General features: G+C 48.5%; 1 protein-coding gene across 1 annotated transcript; it reads left to right on the forward strand.

Moving 5' to 3' along the window:
* Nucleotides 1-636: 636 nt before the first annotated feature.
* Nucleotides 637-22,034, forward strand: Ltn1 (Listerin E3 ubiquitin protein ligase 1). Its single transcript, XM_064037278.1, has 24 exons — nt 637-843; nt 1,216-1,416; nt 3,454-3,585; nt 3,844-3,978; nt 5,071-5,183; nt 5,286-5,465; nt 5,536-5,692; nt 5,916-5,982; nt 6,052-6,169; nt 6,315-7,110; nt 7,937-8,090; nt 8,132-8,265; nt 8,329-8,471; nt 8,648-9,119; nt 12,061-12,501; nt 12,906-13,078; nt 13,982-14,352; nt 14,450-14,689; nt 14,757-14,892; nt 16,139-16,428; nt 16,613-16,833; nt 17,025-17,207; nt 17,325-17,492; nt 21,052-22,034. The coding sequence occupies exons 1-24, from the start codon at nt 796-798 to the stop codon at nt 21,109-21,111; spliced, it is 5,133 nt and encodes a 1,710-aa protein (XP_063893348.1). The 5' UTR covers nt 637-795; the 3' UTR covers nt 21,112-22,034.
* The last annotated feature ends 87 nt before the right edge of the window (nt 22,035-22,121 follow it).

The following is a 22,121-nucleotide window of genomic DNA, read 5'->3' on the forward strand; positions in this document are numbered from 1 at the left end:
TCGCTAAGAACCATTACTCAATCTACAATATTTATATACTCCCTCATGGTCAACTTTGCACAACAGTAATAATATTGTTCAATGAGGGTTTTCGATACTTTTTCTGCCGCCAGGCGGCGCTTCGTATGCGTCAGGTCCAAACAGCTGTCAAATAGTATGGAATTGTAGGGTCCGAACTTATTGTTTATTGAAATTCTGTTATATTGGAAGTGTTATTGATTTTATTATGGACTACGGTCAGAATAAGGTTTCCGAACTAAAAATTTAGCTAAGAGAGAGGGTGCAAAAGTCACTGGTACTAAGGAAAAGCTTGTTGAAAAATTTGTTAACACAATATGATTTAGTTTTTTTTATTTACTCAACCTCAATAGTAAAATAATAATGCAGTGCTTTAATTATAAAATAAAAAAACACTAAAATCGTTCACTATTCATAGTAAAGATAAGCACTTTGACAGTTACCTGGACCTGACGACTCGGTGCTGCCACCTCGTGGACGCCATTTTAGAAAACCCTCATTTAAATGATCTTCCAAGGACGCTCACACTCCACGTTATTCATTATTTTAGGAACGTGTCGTGTTTCGCGTCATGACCATAGACTTGTCATGACATAGTTGTGTCATGTGTCACTGTCAACGTCAACATTTGTCAAAAGTTATTGCACTGCCGTCATTAATCTGTACTTGAAAGACCAAAGCAATAATTTTAAATCGTAGTGAAATAATAAATACTTAAGTATACTATCTAGTATAATATGTATTCCAGTTTTGTGTAACACTGTCAAAAAAAATAAAATGGGTGGAAAATCTAAACAAAGCCAAAGGACTAAAAACAATGCTAGAGTAAGTATGGGAATTTTATAACCACGAAATCTTGGATGCAATAGTAATTTGTATTGCACCACTGTGTTCATAAATTTTACCATTTACTCAAATCTATCTATATTTATAAAAATAATAATCTCTCAACCTTGTTCCTAACTTATTTTCAGAAAATATATGCAGTGCCATTAAAAATAAAGCACAACACTGTCCAATATTTTTCTTTTCTTGTGGCAAGGAAATAGATGTATTAGTCAGTGGTTTGTGTTAGGGATAACTTTTGATGTCCTACTTCTACTACTTTAGTTAGATGAAGACTTACATAGTGAGATACAATAAAATTAATTATCATAACTTCCTAAAAATAGCATTTGTTATGGTTTTTTTATGTAGCCTTCAAGTAGCAGCCGCAGTGCAGAGCTGTTGAATAGCAGCACAGGCCTCGACGGGGGGCTTCTTACTCTTGGCAGCGGCAAGCCTTTGCCTCCACTCTTCCCGACTTTAGCTGCTGCCAACCTGGAGCAGGGCCTCAATCCCGAATTTCAAATGTGCATCAAGAAACTTAATAAAAAGGATCCTATCACAAGAACTAAGGTATATTTATTTATATACCTTACCATACCATGAACAAAAACTGTTGATGCAGTTTTAATCCTGATACATTTTACCTTCTTTTTCGATCGTATTGTTTTAAATTTGAATTCAGAATACCATACGACATGGAGCTACGCCTAACAAGTCGGATATGTGCCTCGTTAAAGGCAATTGATTTTTGAATAAAAAACATGTTTTATCAAATAAAGGTTTAATTTAATAACGTGTGTTGCCTTCATAGGCATCTACCACAGCTCTCATACGATTAGGCATAGACTTTATCAACCGCTCTATGAAGTTTTGAGGGATCATCTCCCATTCCTCTTCTATGGCAGTTTTCAACTCCTGCATCGTCTGGGCAACTGGCTGACGAGCCCTAACACATCTTTTTAGCTCCTCCCACATGTGGTCAATGGGGTTCATGTCTGGGCTTCTGGCTGGCCAGTCCACAACTCTGATATTCACATCCGAAAGATATTCCCTGACGATGCCGGCCGCATGGGCTCTTGCATTATCATGCATAAAAAGGAAATTTGGGCCCACATAGTCCGCGTATGGTATCACGTGAGGTCCTAAGCACTCACGAATGTACCTTTCAGCATGTAATGTTGGCAGCCGTGGTCCTGTAACAACCTCAAGTTGAGTTTTGCCGCTCGCGGATATACTGCCCCAGACAGTCCTTGAGCCACCGCCATAAGCAACCCTCTCTTCAAAGCAGCATTGTGCGAAACGCTCTCCCTTACGTCGGTAGACTTTTTTCCTTCGACCATTCTTGCTGTGTCCAATTTAAATGACTGCGTGCGAAATGAAGGCGCGCTGTTCGGTGGGCTCTCGTTAGTTTGGGCCCATTAGCTGGCTTGTGTGGTACCATATCGCGTTCTTTTAACCTTCTCCGAACAGTTCGAGCGGTCGCACATACTCCATGGAAGTCGCGAAGTTGATTTTGTATCTCAATGGAGGTAAGGTGACGATTTCTCAAGCTCGTCGTCACGATGAATCGATCCTGCCTTTCAGTTGTGACCCGAGATCGGGGCCTTCCTTGGCGACGAACAAAGCCGCCAGTCTCTAGGTACCTCCGATAAACATTTCAGACCGCAGATCGACTTAAATTAAGTTGAGCACTCATGTTTCTTTGGCTGTGTCCGGCCTGAATAAGTGCCACTGCTTGGGCGGCGATTTCAGGTGAAGTATCCATAGATTATTGAGAGAACCTCACCTTAATGTTAAGAATAAGTAATGTTTGTTGCAAAACCAAAGATATCAATTACTTTTTTCAAGAATTAAATCCAAGTAAACCAATAAAACCAAGTTTTCTTAGTAATCGATTGTTTGATATCAACAAGCAGGCTCCAAATTGTCTCTTGTTTCTTTGAATTCTGCATTCGAAATTCAAAAAAAGTCTATTGAATGAAATTGTGAATGTGCCAGGTTCAAAACTGCATAAAAATTTTTGCTCAACCTTATATAAAAATTTAGCTAGGACCAAACGAAACTGAAAATACAAGGTGGGCCTATAGATGTGTCCAGAAGTGTATATTATTTTACACTTTAGTTGTATTTAACTGTATTTTTAAGCTTATATTTTAAATTTAATTTTAAGTATACGATTTATGTAATTGGCTGTTAAAGCCGTGTAAGTCGAATAAATAATAAATAAATAAAATAAAAAAATAAATAAAAGGTTATTACATAGTGACTACATAGTTATTACATAGTGATTTGAAATTTGAATTTGAAATTTGACTATTGAAATGAAAAACAACCAACTGCCAAGGGTTAAATACAAAAGGTTATACCCATGGATATAACAACCTATGTTGAAAGTAAATGTTGTGATGGCTAAGCAGGTAACCTCTCTACGTTCCAGGTGAAGTAACAATGCAACTTTTCCAAGTTTGTATGTACTTTTTATATCTTGAACACCAACAAGACACAAGCCACTTCCGCCGTTCTTTGTAGCATTCTATGTGCTACAGAAAAAAAAAGAGTAGAGAAAACCTTCAAATAGAGTATAACATACTGTTCACCTTTGTGCAGGCTCTGCAAGAACTGTGTGAGCTCATAAACAATGGAGATGTTGAAGATGTGGTGGCTGCCTTGCCCAGCTGGGCACACTTCTACAAGATACTCACTGCTGACACCGACCGGAAAGTTAGAGAGATGACACAGGTGTGTATCGTTGTCATTAGTACTGCTACATATAGACAAGTGTAAGATGCACTTCAAATTTACTATCTTCCTTTTCTGTACTTAAGTCTTTATTTTAAATAATGTATTGCAACTTATTACATAATTTATTATAACATAATTATTATGTTGTCTTGTTAAATCTTTAAAGCTTTGTAGTTATTGGATACCAGTGTTATTTGCACCTAATGCTTTATGTATGGAGACAAAGTGCTATTAGTAGTCGTGCGTGTGTCGCAGGTGTGCCACGGCGCGGCGCTGCGGGCGGCAGGGCGACGCGCGGCGCCGCAGCTCCGCGCGCTGCTGCCCGCCTGGCTCACGGCGCAGTACGACGACCACGCGCCCGCGCAGGCGCAGGCGCAGCTCTCCCTCACGGTCACTAGCTCTCACTCACCCTCCTCTACTGCCCGCCTGGCTCACGGCGCAGTACGACGACCACGCGCCCGCGCAGGCGCAGGCGCAGCTCTCCTCACGGTCACTAGCTCTCACTCACCCTCCTCTACTGCCCGCCTGGCTCACGGCGCAGTACGACGACCACGCGCCCGCGCAGGCGCAGGCGCAGCTCTCCCTCACGGTCACTAGCTCTCACTCACCCTCCTCTACTGCCCGCCTGGCTCACGGCGCAGTACGACGACCACGCGCCCGCGCAGGCGCAGGCGCAGCTCTCCCTCACGGTCACTAGCTCCTAGCTCCGATCACGTCGCCTTATCTAATATTATCCTGTGTTACTCTCTTTGCCGATAAATATTATGGATTATTTGTAATGCTCCTGCTCCACCTGCGTTAGCGTTAACGTTAATGTTAATGGCCAACTACACGTTACTTATTGCATTAAAAATGCGTGTTAAAAATTTGCAGAATTGTACCTAAGTGTAGCCACACTTAGGTACAATTCTGCAAAGAGTTAATCCCTCATGAAGTAACGCGTTAACACACATTAAAGAGGTTAAACTCAGACACACAAAATAATTCTAAAAACTAAAGCTTTCTCATTTGACCATTCCATTACCGTGCTCGTAAAATGCAGTTACCGCTTAAACAAAGTATCTACACTCGTCCTTGCATGCGTGCAATGAGATGGCATTAATGTAGCCAACATCACTTAGCGCTCTAAGCTACGCACTAAAACCCTTTGATGTGTCCAAAAAACCGACACCCGAGTTATCGCTTAATGTTTAATGCTATTCATAATGCCATTTGTATAAATTGTCATTAAAACGTTGGCCACATCTGCGTAATGCCAAAATTTAACGCGTTAAGACGCAGGTGGAGCCGTAGCATAATAGTAATAACATAGATATACAAAGCTTGCATATAATATAACCTGCTTAGGTACTTTATTTTATTTAATTACAAAAGGTTTATTTGTTGACTCAACAAGTCAGTCGACAGTTAAATCTTTATGGTCACCGTATGTTGTGATGAAATTGTGAATTTAGAGTTTAATCTGTGCAACCCTGCCAACAGAGAACATTCCCTGATAACAAACTGCCTGAAGTGATCTCATTCTGCAAAGCGGAAGTGATCGCACATCTGTTGGACAACCTCAACGGCAACACTGAAGCACTGCTCAAGAAGAGGTATCGTTATGCGCTTCTTGTTTTATTATGCTCTCCGAACATGTTCCGAACACACGGAATTGACGTTTGCTACACTGGAAACCATCGACGCGGATGTCGCAGGATAGAGAACGCGGAGGAGCGCGAGCTTCAGATGAACCGCATCCTGACGAGCAGCCTGCAGGGGCTGCAGTACTTCGTGCAGCACCTGCCGGCCGCGCACGACGCCTGGCTGTGGGGCGAGCTGGCGCCGCTGCTGCAGCACGCCTTCTGGAAGCTGCCGCAGTCCACGCCGCACGTCAGGTAAGTACCCGGGCGGCAAACGATTAGCAAGTCGGGCAGCGCGGCGTGAGTACAAGTGTGGGGTGTGCAGGGCGGCGTGGCTGTGCGCGCTGGGCGCGCTGGCGGCGCGGTGGGGCGGCGCGGTGGGGGCGGGGTACGGCGGCCGCGTGCTGCGCCTGCTGCTCGCCGACACGCGCGACCCCGCGCCGCTGTGGGGCTGTCTGCTGCAGATCATGCAGCACGTGCCGGTATGCTGGCATTTTGATTCGTTTGTTTTGGCTTAAAAAAATTATAAATTTAAACGTATTGATTATTGGGAGATATACATTTTGTATTAAATCACGTTTAAAAACACCAAGAAAAGTGTACACTTAATACTGATATACAAGATTTTTGTGTAATCCGTTCCTATAATCAGGCTAACTAAACTGCATTCACATTGATGTTTTGGAAAACATTAATTTGTTCCAGGACTGGCACACGTACTTAGACAAGAAAGAATTACTAGTTAAGCGGATTATAGATCTCTTGGAAAATGGTAAGATAATGCGCAAATGGCAAACTGTTTGGCATTAAATTGGTGATGTCGTTAAACTCGCGTCCGCAGGTGGATGGGGAGACGCGAAGCAGCTGTCCAACATGTTGCTGCCGCTGTTGGCGTATCTGCCTCAAGACATATTGACTAAGGACTTCTACGAAGCCTTCTTTCGTGCCATGTTTAATGGGTAATGTTGTCATTTTATTCAGATTTTATGTCGCTTCAAATGTGAAAGCGGCAGGAACCTGTTCTGCATTTCAGGTGCATATAATCCTTACTTTCTGTAAAAATACAAATTATACTTACGTTTATGTAGTATATTATTATTTCAGACTCGAAAAGAAAAATATTTTGAGTTCAAAAAGCGAAAGGCAGGCATGGATCACGAGCTTAGCGGAATGTTTGCGCTACGTGTCCATACAGCCACGCGAGTTCGTGCCCGAGCTCGCTACCAGCACGCACCGCGCCTGGCTCGGCGCCGCGCTGGGCCCGCATGCTGCCCAGCTCGGCAAGCCCTGCGCCGCCCACATGGCCTCGCTGCTCAAGTACTGGCTCAAACTATCCCAGCAGGACAAAACTGAAAAATACGATCATCTAGTGAGAAACTTTTGGCAGAATGTCACTTCTACCATTCTGGCACAGATCGACAAGGCCGGTTCGGAACACGACGAAATAGCTAAGGTGATCGACGGGCACATCGCTTTCTTACAAATGTTGAAGACGTCGTTCTGTCAAGAGGCGAAGAAGCAGCAGAGCATCAAGTTCGAGGGCTCGGCGGCGCCGCCGGCGGAGGCTGCGGGCGCCGCCGAGCCGTGCGACGCTGCGCTGGCGGTGCGCTTCCAGCACGCGCTGGCGCAGTGCGTGCAGGGCGCCGCCGCCGCCTGCCTGCGCGCCGGCGCCGCGGCCGCGCTGGCGGCGCTGCTGGCGGCGTTCGGCTCGGCCGCGCTGCTGGCGGCGCTGGCGGCGCAGGTGGGCGGCGGCTCTGCGCACGCGCTGTACGAGCGGGCGCTGCGGCCGCGCCTCGCGAGCGACGCCACGCGCTGCGCCGCGCTCGTCGACGTCGTGTTCCTCGCGCTGCAGTACATGACCGAACAGGAGCAGGACGCCGTCTTCGACACCTTTCAACACGTAACACTTTCTTTGCTTTTAAACCCCTTTCTTTACCACCTACTATGTGTTTTAGCCGAAAAGAAGGAATGTTGTAACAGATTCTCCGACAAGCAGATTAGTTTTAGTCGTGGAATTTTTTACATGTAATATTTATTATTTACTCCGTTTTTTCGCTTACTCCGTTACCATAAACATTTTTGTTTTTTAATTAGCCTACGCTGTCCCACTGCTGGGCAAAGGCCTCGAGCCTTCCACTTTTCTCTATCCATCGCTGCTTGAGGCATTCGACAGATGGGACCCGCCCAATCCCACTTCAACTTTGCAGACTTATTGCCCACATCGAGTATGCCCGTCTTGGACCAGATAATGGTGTTGCGTATCCGGTCGCTAAGCCGTATGTTGAGCAGGCTACGCTCCATGCTTCTTTGGCATACTTTTAGCCTGGACTTCTGAGATTCGGTCAAAGACCAAGTCTGAGCGCCGTAGGTTAGGATGGGCAGAATACACATGTCGACTAGTTTTCGCTTCAGCGATAAAGGGAGCTCACCCTTCATAAGCGACTTCATGGACCAGTAGCTCTTCCAGGCGTTTACCATTTAATTAGCTGTTTTCTGTAGTTCCATTCGTGTCCCTGGGGAATTACTTCACGTCCCCGGACAAAAAGTAGAAATAGTTGTGGAAATTGGTTTAGTAGTTCAGGAGCCTTTAGGGTACAAGCAATCAACATTTTTTCGCTTCATTAATATATTGCTATATCTAGATATAATCATGAATACATTTAAGTGTAAACCGCATTATAGCAATCAGTGTAAGTGTTTAACGTGGCATATGGTAACTGTCGCAGCTGCCTCTGAGCGCGGTGGAGTGGTGCGTCCGCGCGGCCGCGTCGCACCCGCACCTCGCCAGCCCCGGCGCGCGCGCTGGCGTGGCGCCGCTGCCGGGGTGCTGGGAAAGCTGCGCGCGCGCTGCTGCGCCTGCGCGCGCCGGGCGGCTGGCAGGTGAGCGGCGCGGGCGTGGCGGGCGCCGTGCGGCGTGGCGGCGCTGGAGGCGCGCGAGGCGCTGGCGGGCGCGGCGGCGCTGGGCGCGCGGCTGGCGGTGGCGCTGGCGGGCTCGCGCGCGCCGCACTACGCGCGCCTGCTGCTGCAGCTGCTGCGCCTGGACGTGCTGGTGCCGGTGAGTGTGCGGGCGGGGCGGGCGGGGCGGGTGGGTACAGCGGCTACAGCGCTCGTGTTGCAGCGCGGGGACGCGCGGCTGGCGGCGGACGCGTGGTGCGAGGTGCGCTCGTCGTGGGCGGACGGCGCGGGCTCGCTGGCGCCGCACGAGCGCCCCGCCCTGCTGCAGCGCGTCGCCGCCTTCCTGCGGGAACAGCTGCAGCTCACGTACGACGGTTTATCATCTTTCTTTCATCAATTCTCTATTATTGTTATAAAGCCACCAAAAAGCATTTCCACATTGATTAAATAAATACCTATATCCTTATTTATTTAATCAGTGTGAAATGTTTGTGTTTGAAGGTTATTAAAAATTTCATTATTCAAATTTATATCGATTTTAGTATGGACAAATTGGACATTGCAAGAATTGAAAACATCATGTCTCCCTGTCCTCACTTATTCAAATGCTGCGACGAGACCGGAGCACCGGAGGACGTCACGGAAATAGCAAACTTCACTAAATCAATATTCGACACGGAGGATGAAGACTCGCTAGCGGTGGAGTGCGACGCGCTGCGGTACGAGTGCGTGACGTCACGGCTCAACTGCCTGTTCGAGGACGACAACGAGGCCATCGCGGCCGTCATCCGCTCGGCGGGCAGCGGGCGCGTGCGCGAGCTGAGCGCGGCGCAGCTGCGGCGCCACGCGACCCGCCTGCTGGCGCGCGCCGCGCTGCTGTGCGGCGTGCTGCAGCGCCGCGCCGGCGCCGCCTGGGGCCGCGCGCTGCTGCACGACGAGTACCTGCGAGATCAATTCTGCACACTCTACTACGATTATATCGTAATCGACTCGTTACACGACGGCTATGCTTTTGTGAGTATTTATCGAGATATTTATTTAAATAAACAGTCTCTTACGAACTAATAAGAAGATGATCATCATAAGTCTCTCTCTATTATTGTGCACAATACTTCATATCTTGCTCTTCCACAAAAAGCCTCCACCGGGAGGCTGTTTCACCGAGCCGATTATAACACTATTCAGTCTTCACTTGCTTCAATTAATTGGCAATCTAAGCTTCCTTTTACTGACAGTGTTGATACCATGGTAGAGAATTTCTATTGTACTATTAATACAATAATAGTAGTAAAGTATTGAGCACGCACCGATATCCTCCATGGTACAGTCGACCACTAATTAAGTTGGCAAAAGAGAAAAGGAAGTATCACGCGAAATGGAAGCGATACGGAAACCCACTAGATTATCAAACATTCTCAAGTCTCCGTAAAAGAGAACTAAGGATGCAAAAGGCCGACTTAAGGCTAGTACATTGTGTCGCGTCGCCGTCCCGTCCCGCCGCGCCGCGCCCGCTGTGTGCAGAGACCATAATTGTAAGCTCTTCAATGAGTATTTTTATTCAGTTTTTGTTCATTCATCAACTTGTCCCTTTAACTTTGATTTCAATAACCCACCAATAAACTCTTCAGTAGAAATTGATGCGTTGACTATAGATAGACGAAGAACGTATTTATAAGGAGCTCAAAGGTGTTGACTTGCATTGGCCCATAGATATATACCTTAATGACTAACATACATATTATATTATACAAAATTGTTAGTATATAAAAAACTTAAAACTATGTTAGTATCACTTCACTATGCACTATGATGATTAATGAGCTAGACATATTTAATACTAGTTTACGAAGTATATAAATCTAAAATAAAAAATGAATATTGTCAGTGTTAGCAATAAAAATAATTCTGTAAACCCATATTTATTAAGTCTATTCAATTTTTTTTTCTTATTTTTTACCTGTACTCATAATGCAGATTATATGTATGTATTCCATTTAAAATAGGTGCCTGCATTATATTGTAATATTAGTATTAACGTTATGGAACTCAAAGTCTGTATGTATTTTTTTTTACCCACGACGGAACGGAGCAGGTATATGCGTTTAGGGTGAGAGATGTGCGTTTGTGTGTTTGTGTGTGCGTTTGTGCAAAGTAAGGTTCCCTCCTATCTTCTAAACTAATGATCTGATTTTGATGCGGTTTTCAATAACGTATTTGAGTTCGATGAGTTCATGTTCTTAGACCGGTGTCATGACTGTAACTCACTAGGGGGCGCCACAATATTAGGGCAAAACAGCAAAGTAATGTTCCCTCCTATCTTCTAAACTAATGATCTGATTTTGATGCGGTTTTTCAATAACGTATTTGTGTTGGATGAGTTCATGTTCTTAGATAGGTGTCATGACTGTAACACACTAGAGGGCGCCACAATATTAGGGCAAAACAGCAAAGTAATGTTCCCTCCTATCTTCTAAACTAATGATCTGATTTTGATGCGGTTTTCAATAACGTATTTGTGTTGTATGAGTTCATGTCCTTAGATAGGTGTCATGACTGTAACACACTAGAGGGCGCCACAATATTAGGGCAAAACAGCAAAGTAATGTTCCCTCCTATCTTCTAAACTAATGATCTGATTTTGATGCGGTTTTCAATAACGTATTTGTGTTGGATGAGTTCATGTTCTTAGACAGGTGTCATGACTGTAACTCACTAGAGGGCGCCACAATATTAGAGCAAAACAGCAAAGTAATGTTCCCTCCTATCTTCTAAACTAATGATCTGATTTTGAGACAGTTTTCAATAACGGATTTGTGTTCCATGAGTTCACGTTCTTAAACAGGTGTCATGGCTGTAGCTCACTAGGGGGCGCCACAATTTTAGTGCAAAACAGTAATGTTCCCACCTACCTTCTAAACTAATGATCCGATTTTGATGCGGTTTTCAATAACGGTTTTGTGTTCGATGAGTTCATGTTCTTAGATAGGTGTCATGGCTATAACTCACTAGGGGGCACCACAATATTAGTGCCAAACAATGTTGCAATATAATCAAAACGTCTGATTACAATTCTGTTTTCATCAGCAATGTGTACGTGCTTAATGCATGTTCCCAAATAATAAAAATTACGCCAGTAACTCACTAGAGGGCGCTACAATATCAGTGCAAAATAATATTGCAATAACGTATTATGTAGACTATAATTCGTATATGCTCTCTAAAAAGTCTGAAATAAAATTAAGCAAAATTAAAATTTTGAAAACCCCGACGGTAAAAATCTTATTGAAAATAATAAAATAACTCAAAACCCCGACTTAACCCAATTATATAGGAATAACCGTCGGGGGCTGCCTTTTCTATATGAAAATTCAATAATTAATTGAGTGTATTTTATGTCATCGTTAAACATCTACAATTCTTCAAAAATTGTATTCACGACACTAGGAATCCTTTAGCTGGTTTAATGGCAGCCCCCGACGGATATTCCTATATAATTGGGTTAAGTCGGGGGTTTTGAGTTATTTTATTATTTTTCAATAAGATTTTTACCGTCGGGGGTTTTTCAAAATTTTTAATTTTGCTTAATTTTTTTTTGTAATCATTAGTTTGTAAGAGACTGTTTGTTTCCTAAATAAATAAAAATAAAAAAAATATACATAAAGACTTTGAGTTCCATAACGTTGTACATATTATATTAGAATTTAGGCATCAATTTCAAATGGAATACATATAATTTGCATTGTGAGTATATGTCAATCTTGTATTTGTGGAAAAAAAATATATGTATATTGAAGTTCACGTTTATTAAATACGTACGAACTTTTCGGTATTTGTAAAATGTAATGTAAACACGAATTTTTGTGACTGCCAATGGAATTTAGAAGTTCAATCAATAAGTAATCGTCAGTGCATCATAGAATGTCGATGGGAATAAACAAGGTAAGGTGCGTTGCAGAAGCGTCACTGCGACGTAGTGGCAGCCACGCGCGGGCGCCTGCGCGAGCTGCTGGCGCGGGCCGCGGCGCCGGCGGGCGAGCCGCTGCAGGCCGCGCTGCGGGCCCGCGCCGCCGCCCGCGCCTACCTGTGGCCCCGCGCCGCGCTCTGCCACCAGCACATGCTGCAGCCCGCCGCCGAGCCGCACCACGACCCACTCGACACCACGCCTGCCGGGGAGCCACAGGACACGGTGCCTGCTGACGAGCCACAGGACACGGTGCCTGCTGACGAGCCACAGGTCACAGGGCCCGCCGACTCACCGCAGGACGCGACGCCTGCCGACGAGCCACAGGACACGCTGCCCGCCAACTCGCCACAGGACACGGCGCTTGCCGACTCGCTCGACGGACACAAGCTCGAGGACGTTGTCTCCGGAAATGGATACTTCCACACTTTACAGGTACAATATAATTTGCCAAGTCCGAAGTTACCATTGGAATTCCGTATTTGATGAATTGACTCTTTTGCGTAGCCAAAAGTTAATTTTAAATTCCTTGTGTTATTATGTGTCTTCTCATCAGAGAAAACAATTTATTACTTTCATCATGTCTGTCTGTCCGTCGGTCTGTCAACCAGTCTTGCGAAAGGGTATCGAGTGCTCTTAATTGGTTTGAGGAGGTCGGATAAATACTGAGCTAGGGAACTCCAATCCTTGACAGAGATTTATCAAGGAAGCCGAACGCCTCGATAGTCTAATAGCTAAACATTGTTTTGGTTCCGCCTCCCAAACGTAACTTGAGCTACAAGAAGACGCGTAGCTGAGTGACGGCATGTGCGCTGATGTTTGGTCGGTGGGTGCGGCAGGCGAGCACGACGTGGCGCTCGGAGGAGGCGGAGGCGTCGGAGGCGGCGTACGAGACGGCGCGGCTGGTGATGCTGCGCAGCTGGCTGGCGGCGCACGGCGACTGCGGCGACGCCGGGCTGGACGGCATCGTCAACGCCTACTACCGCAGCAACCACACCATGCTCTACGACAGGTACACACACTGCATCGTGTACTCTGTGCATCATGCATTCTGTAACGGCCCTTTCACACGCCACTCCAGTTTTTTACAGGATCCCGTTTGATGGTAAAAGATATTATACACTCTTTTGATAAAAAAACGGGCACCTAGGCGAAATCTTGGTTTTAAGGACTTCACGTGTATTTCAAACGGTTTTGATGACTGTAGGATGTTCCTAGCATCAAAAAGGATAGCCAAGCATGCGTGAGAGTGTATTCTAAATTTGAATTTTGTAGATTTGCTAAGAAACTGGTTAAACGTTGTTTTAGACTAATTCCTGGTAGACAGTTCGTAGGGGTTTTGAAAAGTTTTTGACGTGATTTTCAGAAAACTGATAATGCAGTTTCAATTAATGATTAATGTACCTTTCTGTTAAATCTAAACATTTTTGAAAAACTAACCGTATTTGATAAAATTTTCACCTCCTCTAAATGGTCTATGGAGTCGACTTGCGAACGGCACTGCTAACTTTAAATTGGTTTCGTTGCAGCCCAAAATATTGATACCTACTCCTCTAAATTGTGTTTATTTATGAGTGCATAAAACAAAATGGTGGTTTAAAATCAAAAACATAACATATCTGCACCATTATTATTTTTTTTTTTCATATTTTTATTCGTCCTAATATCAGCAAATATGGACACTAAGGTCTTTTGTCCACTGCCGCCGTTACCGTTTTTGCCTCGTTAAGAAATGTATCCGAAATTGTAAAGTCAGAAAGTTGGTTGACCGTGTCCATGAATCCTATTTCATTTGATGAACGTCCTTATGTCCGCGGTTTGCAAATAGGAAAAAAGTCGTTGGAAATACGTTATACAAATAAAAGCAAGTAAATCAATGACAAAGATCGTATTTAATGGAGTGTCGCGTGTGCAGGGACATCTCGGAGTGCTCGTGGCGCGAGGTGGTGAGCAACGCGGCCGTCGTGGAGTTCCTGAGCCACACCGTGACGTCACGCGGCTGGCACGCGCCGCCGCACCACTGGGACTTCGTGTCCATCACGCTGTGCTCGCTGCTCAACTCGCTGCGCAAGTCCATGGAGCAGTGGGGCAGCCCGCGCGTGGCGCTGCTGGCGCGGGCCGTGCTGCGGCTGTGGGCGCGCGTGCGGCGCTTCGTGCGCGACGTGCCGGCGCGCGCCACGCGCGAGCAGCCCGCCGCGCACGTGGCGGCGCTGCCGCGCGAGTGGGACGACATGTTCGCGCCCGACACGCACTACAACCTGTTCGCGCTCGCGCTGCACCTGCTCGGTGAGTGCCGAGCCGCGCGCCTGCCCTTCTAACATTATTGCTTATTTATTAAATAGTTGATGTACGACGTACGGTTATCTATGTCATTTTGTTACAGAATGTTGTAACGAGAGCGAAATGACGAGCCCGCGAATAGAAGTGATCGGCGCCCTCATAGAGTGCCTGAAGCTGAGCGACTGGTTCGCGCTGAACGCGGCGCACCGGCGCAGCGAGCTGAGCCTGGCGCGGCTGCTGCCGGCCGCCGCCGCCGCGCTGCAGCGGCCGCCGCACCACGCCGCCGCCTGGCTCGCCTACCACCTGCTGCTGGCGCTGGCGGGGCCGCTCGTGCTGGACGACGGTACTGGCGCTGTCCGCCGCCGCCCGCGACGTGCGACGCACGCTATAGTGACGATGGTTGTCCACAGCGGAGAAGCTGGCGCAGTGGAGCGACAGCTCGGAGGCGGAGGAGGCGCAGGCGCGGCCGGCGCTGAGCGTGGAGCTGCTGCACGACGCCTTCGAGCGCCTGCACGACATCGTGGACGCCGCGCTCGCCTCTGTCGTGTGAGTCACCACATATATTGCAATAATCTACTTGTTTATTACCACTTTCAATCTTTGTTGCGATATATCGCAATAGGTATTAAATGTTTTGTTAAACCACAGATTATATAATAGTTACTACGTAACAGATAAATCACTCCATACAAAAAAGTCCATACCTACTATTATAAGCACCTACAAGTTCCCCAACTACCTACAAATTCATAGCTGCGTTAGAAAATGAACCTTAAAAGCTCCAGCGCTCGATTGTTATTTCAATGCGATAGCGCACAGTTCAGTGACCGCGACCGTGCCGACAGCGAGCGTAGGGTTGCCTCTTACAATTAAATAGGGAAACAAAGTTACGCTTATTTGTAACTGACTTCCCAAATCAATGGAGGTGCCCAACTACTTTTCGAGCACAGAACAGGCAAGTATTCTATACTTACCTATTACCCCTGGCACAACACCGCTGACCGCTGATACATACCTACTTACCTACCCAAAATTGGTTTCTGCGCAGCGATATATGCAATGTTCCAAGCCACCATTTAGTTGGACGAGAACTATACCTACTTATACTCGAAATGTTTTTAGCTACAAAACTCGGTAATCATTGCATGTATAACTAAGTATAAGGTGTTATAAGTATCTATAATTTAAGTATCTAAAGTAAGTCGCTTATTTTTAAAATGACAAAGAAGATAAGTATTTTTACTTTAAAAAATAGAAACCTATGTATATTCATACATAGGTATAAAATATTTCTAAATGCCTATACATACATATATTTAATAGGAAACCTTTATATTTTCCTACAATAGTCACATATACACCTACACAAATCAAAATAGTCCTTCAGTTTATTAGATAATTTTAAAAACCAAATAAACAATAACTGACTTGTTTACATCTCTAGGTAAACGGAAAAACGAAAGCTTTATATTTTTTATTTTAACTTGATCTGCAACCAAGCACAGCGCATAACTGGCCAGAGGTCGTCATGTTCATAAATAAAAATAATAAACATAAAACGTTACGAGCGGCTGTCGAAACCCCTGTGCCGCGTGGGGCTACCGGTAACCCAGCGAGCGGTAGGCATCTATCGCGCGCAAGTACGTCGAGTGACAGAGGCCTGGTTAAACTAAAAGAAAAGACGTGTCTAGTGTTGTTAGCCAGTGCGGACTAATTAGAATCTAAATTTTTTAACGCTGTCATCATGCGTATCGTTTGGAACGAATGAAGAATGTGTGTCGGCGGGACGTAGGTTGGGCGAGGGCACGTGCGAGATGGTGCCGATGTCGGACAGCTACAACGCGGCGCTGGCGTGGCTGCTGCTGGGCGCGGCGCTGGCGGCGCTGGCGAGCCGGGCGCGCGGCGACCTGGCGCAGCAGTACGGCGCCGTGTGGCGCGACCGTCGAGCCGCCGAGCGCACGCTGGGCGCCGCGCTGCGCCTGCTGCCGCCCGCCGTGTGGGCCGCCTGCTGCGACAACCCGTCGCCCGCGCCGCCGCAGCACCACGACCTCTTCCTCGTCGACCACGACTTCTCCGTGCACGGTGAGCATCGCTTACACGTCTACCTATTTGCGGGGCCTATTTGGCGCACAACCTTTTGTTTTCTGTATTTTGTATGCTATGTGTTTTTTTTTTGCGTTGTGTCAATAAATATTTTTTCTTTATTTATATCGACTGTGCTTTAACTGTGTATGAATCGTCGGATCGTCCCCGAAACCAACCGCAGAGGCGGCTAGCAGCCGGGCGGTGTCGGCGCTGGCGTGCCGCGCGCTGTACGGGTGCGTGACGGGCGCGGGCGCGGCGGGCGCGCGCGGCTGGTGGGGCGCGGCGGGGGCGCGGGCGGGGCGGCTGCTGGCGCGGCTGGTGCGCGCGTACGTGGCGCCGCCCGCCGTGCGCGAGCAGCTGCGCGAGCTGCAGCGCCGCGCCGCGGAGATCGACGACGCCGAGGTGATGTCCCGACCACTGTTTCACTCGTTCACGGGGCTAATAGTCTTTTTAACACGAGTACTCCTTTCACATGTCCGGGGGTACTCGAGCTCACCCCGACGTAGTTGGAATGAGACTCACGGGAGATGATGACCTGTTCGGTTAGAATGGGGCACCTCGGTCGTCAGTCAGTACGAATGTTGCGATTACAGATCCACATCGCGTGGTCGTCGAGCGAGGTGACGTGCTGGTACAGCGTGGAGGAGCGGCGCGTGGAGCTGCGCGTGTGGCTGGCGCGGGAGCACCCGCTGGTGGCGCCGCGGCTGGCGGCCGGCGGCGGCGGCGGCGGCGTCGGCGCCAACACGCACTGGCTCGCGCTCTACCTCGCCTACCAGGTGGGCACCGTCCGATGCCAGCTTTACCGACCGCTAAAACTAAAATAACAGCTGTAAACTAAAGTATTTGGGAGCACTGAAAAATAGACAGTAATTATGATTTATTTTGGATAACAGAACGGCACGCTGCTGAACGCCCTGAAGATGTGGACGGCGGCGGTGAACGCGCGCGTGGAGAGCGCCCCGCAGTGCTACATCTGCTACTGCCGCCTGCACCCCGCCAGCGGCCGCCTGCCGCGCGTGCCGTGCCACCAGTGCCGCAACAAGTTCCACAACGTCTGCCTCGTACGTACTCTACTGACATCTGCTACTGCCGCCTGCACCCCGCCAGCGGCCGCCTGCCGCGCGTGCCGTGCCACCAGTGCCGCAACAAGTTCCACAACGTCTGCCTGTACGTACTCTACTGACATCTGCTACTGCCGCCTGCACCCCGCCAGCGGCCGCCTGCCGCGCGTGCCGTGCCACCAGTGCCGCAACAAGTTCCACAACGTCTGCCTCGTACGTACTCTACTGACATCTGCTACTGCCGCCTGCCCGCCAGCGGCCGCTGCCGCGTGCCGTGCCACCAGTGCCGCAACAAGTTCCACAACGTCTGCCCTGTACGTACTCTACTGACATCTGCTACTGCTGCCTGCACCCGCCAGCGGCCGCCTGCCGCGCGTGCCGTGCCACCAGTGCCGCAACAAGTTCCACAACGTCTGCTCTGTACGTACTCTACTGACATCTGCTACTGCCGCCTGCACCCGCCAGCGGCCGCCTGCCGCGCGTGCCGTGCCACCAGTGCCGCAACAAGTTCCACAACGTCTGCCTCCTGTACGTACTCTACTGACATCTGCTACTGCTGCCTGCACCCGCCAGCGGCCGCCTGCCGCGCGTGCCGTGCCACCAGTGCCGCAACAAGTTCCACAACGTCTGCCTCGTACGTACTCTACTGACATCTGCTACTGCCGCCACACCTGCCAGCGGCCGCCTGCCGCGCGTGCCGTGCCACCAGTGCCGCAACAAGTTCCACAACGTCTGCCTGTACGTACTCTACTGACATCTGCTACTGCCGCCTGCACCCGCCAGCGGCCGCCTGCCGCGCGTGCCGTGCCACCAGTGCCGCAACAAGTTCCACAACGTCTGCCTGTACGTACTCTACTGACATCTGCTACTGCCGCCTGCACCCGCCAGCGGTGCCGCGCGTGCCGTGCCACCAGTGCCGCAACAAGTTCCACAACGTCTGCCTGTACGTACTCTACTGACATCTGCTACTGCCGCCTGCACCCTGCCAGCGGCCGCCTGCCGCGCGTGCCGTGCCACCAGTGCCGCAACAGTTCCACAACGTCTGCCCTGTACGTACTCTACTGACATCTGCTACTGCCGCCTGCACCCGCCAGCGGCCGCCTGCCGCGCGTGCCGTGCCACCAGTGCCGCAACAAGTTCCACAACGTCTGCCTGTACGTACTCTACTGACATCTGCTACTGCCGCCTGCACCCGCCAGCGGCCGCCTGCCGCGCGTGCCGTGCCACCAGTGCCGCAACAAGTTCCACAACGTCTGCCCTGTACGTACTCTACTGACATCTGCTACTGCCGCCTGCACCCGCCAGCGGCCGCCTGCCGCGCGTGCCGTGCCACCAGTGCCGCAACAAGTTCCACAACGTCTGCCTCGTACGTACTCTACTGACATCTGCTACTGCCGCCTGCACCCGCCAGCGGCCGCCTGCCGCGCGTGCCGTGCCACCAGTGCCGCAACAAGTTCCACAACGTCTGCCTCGTACGTACTCTACTGACATCTGCTACTGCCGCCTGCACCCGCCAGCGGCCGCCTGCCGCGTGCCGTGCCACCAGTGCCGCAACAAGTTCCACAACGTCTGCCTCGTACGTACTCTACTGACATCTGCTACTGCCGCCTGCACCCCGCCAGCGGCCGCCTGCCGCGCGTGCCGTGCCACCAGTGCCGCAACAGTTCCACAACGTCTGCCTCTGTACGTACTCTACTGACATCTGCTACTGCCGCCTGCACCCGCCAGCGGCCGCCTGCCGCGCGTGCCGTGCCACCAGTGCCGCAACAAGTTCCACAACGTCTGCCTTGTACGTACTCTACTGACATCTGCTACTGCCGCCTGCACCCGCCAGCGGCCGCCGCGCGTGCCGTGCCACCAGTGCCGCAACAAGTTCCACAACGTCTGCCTCGTACGTACTCTACTGACATCTGCTACTGCCGCCTGCACCCCGCCAGCGGCCGCCTGCCGCGCGTGCCGTGCCACCAGTGCCGCAACAAGTTCCACAACGTCTGCTCTGTACGTACTCTACTGACATCTGCTACTGCCGCCTGCACCCCGCCAGCGGCCGCCTGCCGCGCGTGCCGTGCCACCAGTGCCGCAACAAGTTCCACAACGTCTGCCTCGTACGTACTCTACTGACATCTGCTACTGCCGCCTGCACCCCGCCAGCGGCCGCCTGCCGCGCGTGCCGTGCCACCAGTGCCGCAACAAGTTCCACAACGTCTGCTCTGTACGTACTCTACTGACATCTGCTACTGCCGCCTGCACCCGCCAGCGGCCGCCTGCTGCGCGTGCCGTGCCACCAGTGCCGCAACAAGTTCCACAACGTCTGCCTCGTACGTACTCTACTGACATCTGCTACTGCCGCCTGCACCCCGCCAGCGGCCGCCTGCCGCGCGTGCCGTGCCACCAGTGCCGCAACAAGTTCCACAACGTCTGCCTCGTACGTACTCTACTGACATCTGCTACTGCCGCCTGCACCCCGCCAGCGGCCGCCTGCCGCGCGTGCCGTGCCACCAGTGCCGCAACAAGTTCCACAACGTCTGCCTCGTACGTACTCTACTGCTCGCAAGCACGGCAGCTGTGCTCGACGTCTCGGGTTCAATTTCCGGGTCGGCCCGAAATCGCTTTGTGGATTTTCTTAAACTTTCACAAAGCAGCCCGTAGTCTGGAATTTGGTGATTGATTCACCCGTGCATCGGAGAGCACGTAAATGTCGATCCTGCACCTGGGGCCCGATTCTCCTAATTTTACTTAAGCAACATACGATTCACATTCGACTGCGATCCAATCACGACTCGATTACGATTGAAGCGTATGTCGCATTCAGCTATTTTTTCTTTGAAATAAACGATATTAGTAGCAGAATGCCCGATATGGTTAAAACGGCTATTGCGATCATATTGCGATTCGATTTCTATTCGATTTTAACATTATTAACTTAGGAGAATCGGGCCCCTGATCTCTTTCCGGTCGTGTCGGATTGCCGTCCCATCGGGCTATGAGAGTGAAGGAATAGTGTGATGTTGGGCTCGCCAACCTTCCGACAGGCAGGGTCCTTAGGTGTTGATGAGGGTAGACGTGTTAATAAAACAACAGAACTACATGTTTAGGTATAGTCAAGGCAACCAATACCTAGTAAGAAGTGCACCCTTTATTGAATATACTATGCTATTTATACAAAGGAAAAGCTACGTGCTTATCTAAACTAATTACTATCTTATTAAATATCTTATTCTGTACGAGGCATTCCTATCGTCTACTTATCTTAACATTATCAATACTAACTAATCACTACGTGATCATAGACCACACCACAATAGGGAGTGCACTTATATCTGCGCTAATGCTCGTGCACTATTATATGTTTTGCGTAACTAGCTGATCTCCTTAAATGAGAACAGCCGCCGTGGCCGAAATCGGCCGTGGACGCCATTATTATTACGTACTGCTGCCGCCGCCACTGCCGCAACAAATATCTTATTACGCATTCATCCATCCACATACACATCCTAGTTGATCGTTTCAATTGACAGATTAGTCGTAGCATGTTTAACAGCCACGTTATATTTTCCAGCGCAAATGGTTCGCTACGAGCAACAAGTCGAGCTGCCCGCTGTGCCGCTCGCCGTTCTGATCCGCGCGGTCGCTGCGAGTTGCGCCTCGCCACTTCTCGGCTCGATACTGGAATGTTTGCAAACATACTACCGACAATCGCATATCGCCTTCATGTGAAACTTTATTCATCTGAATCTAAACTTAATACAGAAACCAGCTGCATAGGTCTTATATTCTCCATCCATTCATGTTCCATATTAACCGGCATTGTGACTCGGAGTAGCCTGCATCGCACGTGCATTTGTAACCACGGAACAGAAAAATAAAGTAGAAATGGCTTAGAATGAACTTACTAGGGAAACCAGTGTCGCCAAACTGGCACAAATAACCCGATAATCATATTACACAATACTAAAATGCTATGTTTATAGATATTTCTAAATGGAGCTTTTAAGTTTCCCAGTTTTGCTTTAAAGCAGAAACTGTTTGTACTCGGCTTGTTTAGATATTTTTAAACTTTTAGAATGTGTAGCGAAATCTAGTGTTTATGTTGTCAAGTAAATGGACTATACGTTGCGCAGCAGTTTTGGAACTTTGGATGTGTCTTACGAATTATGACTGTCACTGTGTGTATTATAAAATAGTTTTGGACCCAAAACCTGAAAAATAGCACTTCCACATTATTTGTCTGTTCATTGTATCTATATCTATCACAGAAGGCTATTACTACAACATAGGTAGGAAGAGGTCAGGCTTGAATTGGATGAAAAAACTACCAAACAGTGAATATTGTTTGTTAAAAACTTAAAACATTTGTCTACATTTGCTGTCCGCGGTAGATCTGTCATGTTGGAATAGCGCTGGATTTCAAAACATGTTAGTAATATATGCAACACTTTGCTATAAATATCATAAAACATATGTAAGATATGGATCGCCTCTCATGAACTGAATGAAATTATCGAGTCTAAATTATGTAAATAAATGAATTTTTATCAATTAGTTTTGATTTTCATTTAATATGTTATCTTCACCATAATCTGCTTATAGTCAGAAGACTGATCGCATGATCGCAATAGGAAAAAATAA

The sequence above is a fragment of the Helicoverpa armigera genome, chromosome 12 (assembly GCF_030705265.1).
Source record: "Helicoverpa armigera isolate CAAS_96S chromosome 12, ASM3070526v1, whole genome shotgun sequence".
Classification (NCBI taxonomy): Eukaryota; Metazoa; Arthropoda; class Insecta; order Lepidoptera; family Noctuidae; genus Helicoverpa; species Helicoverpa armigera.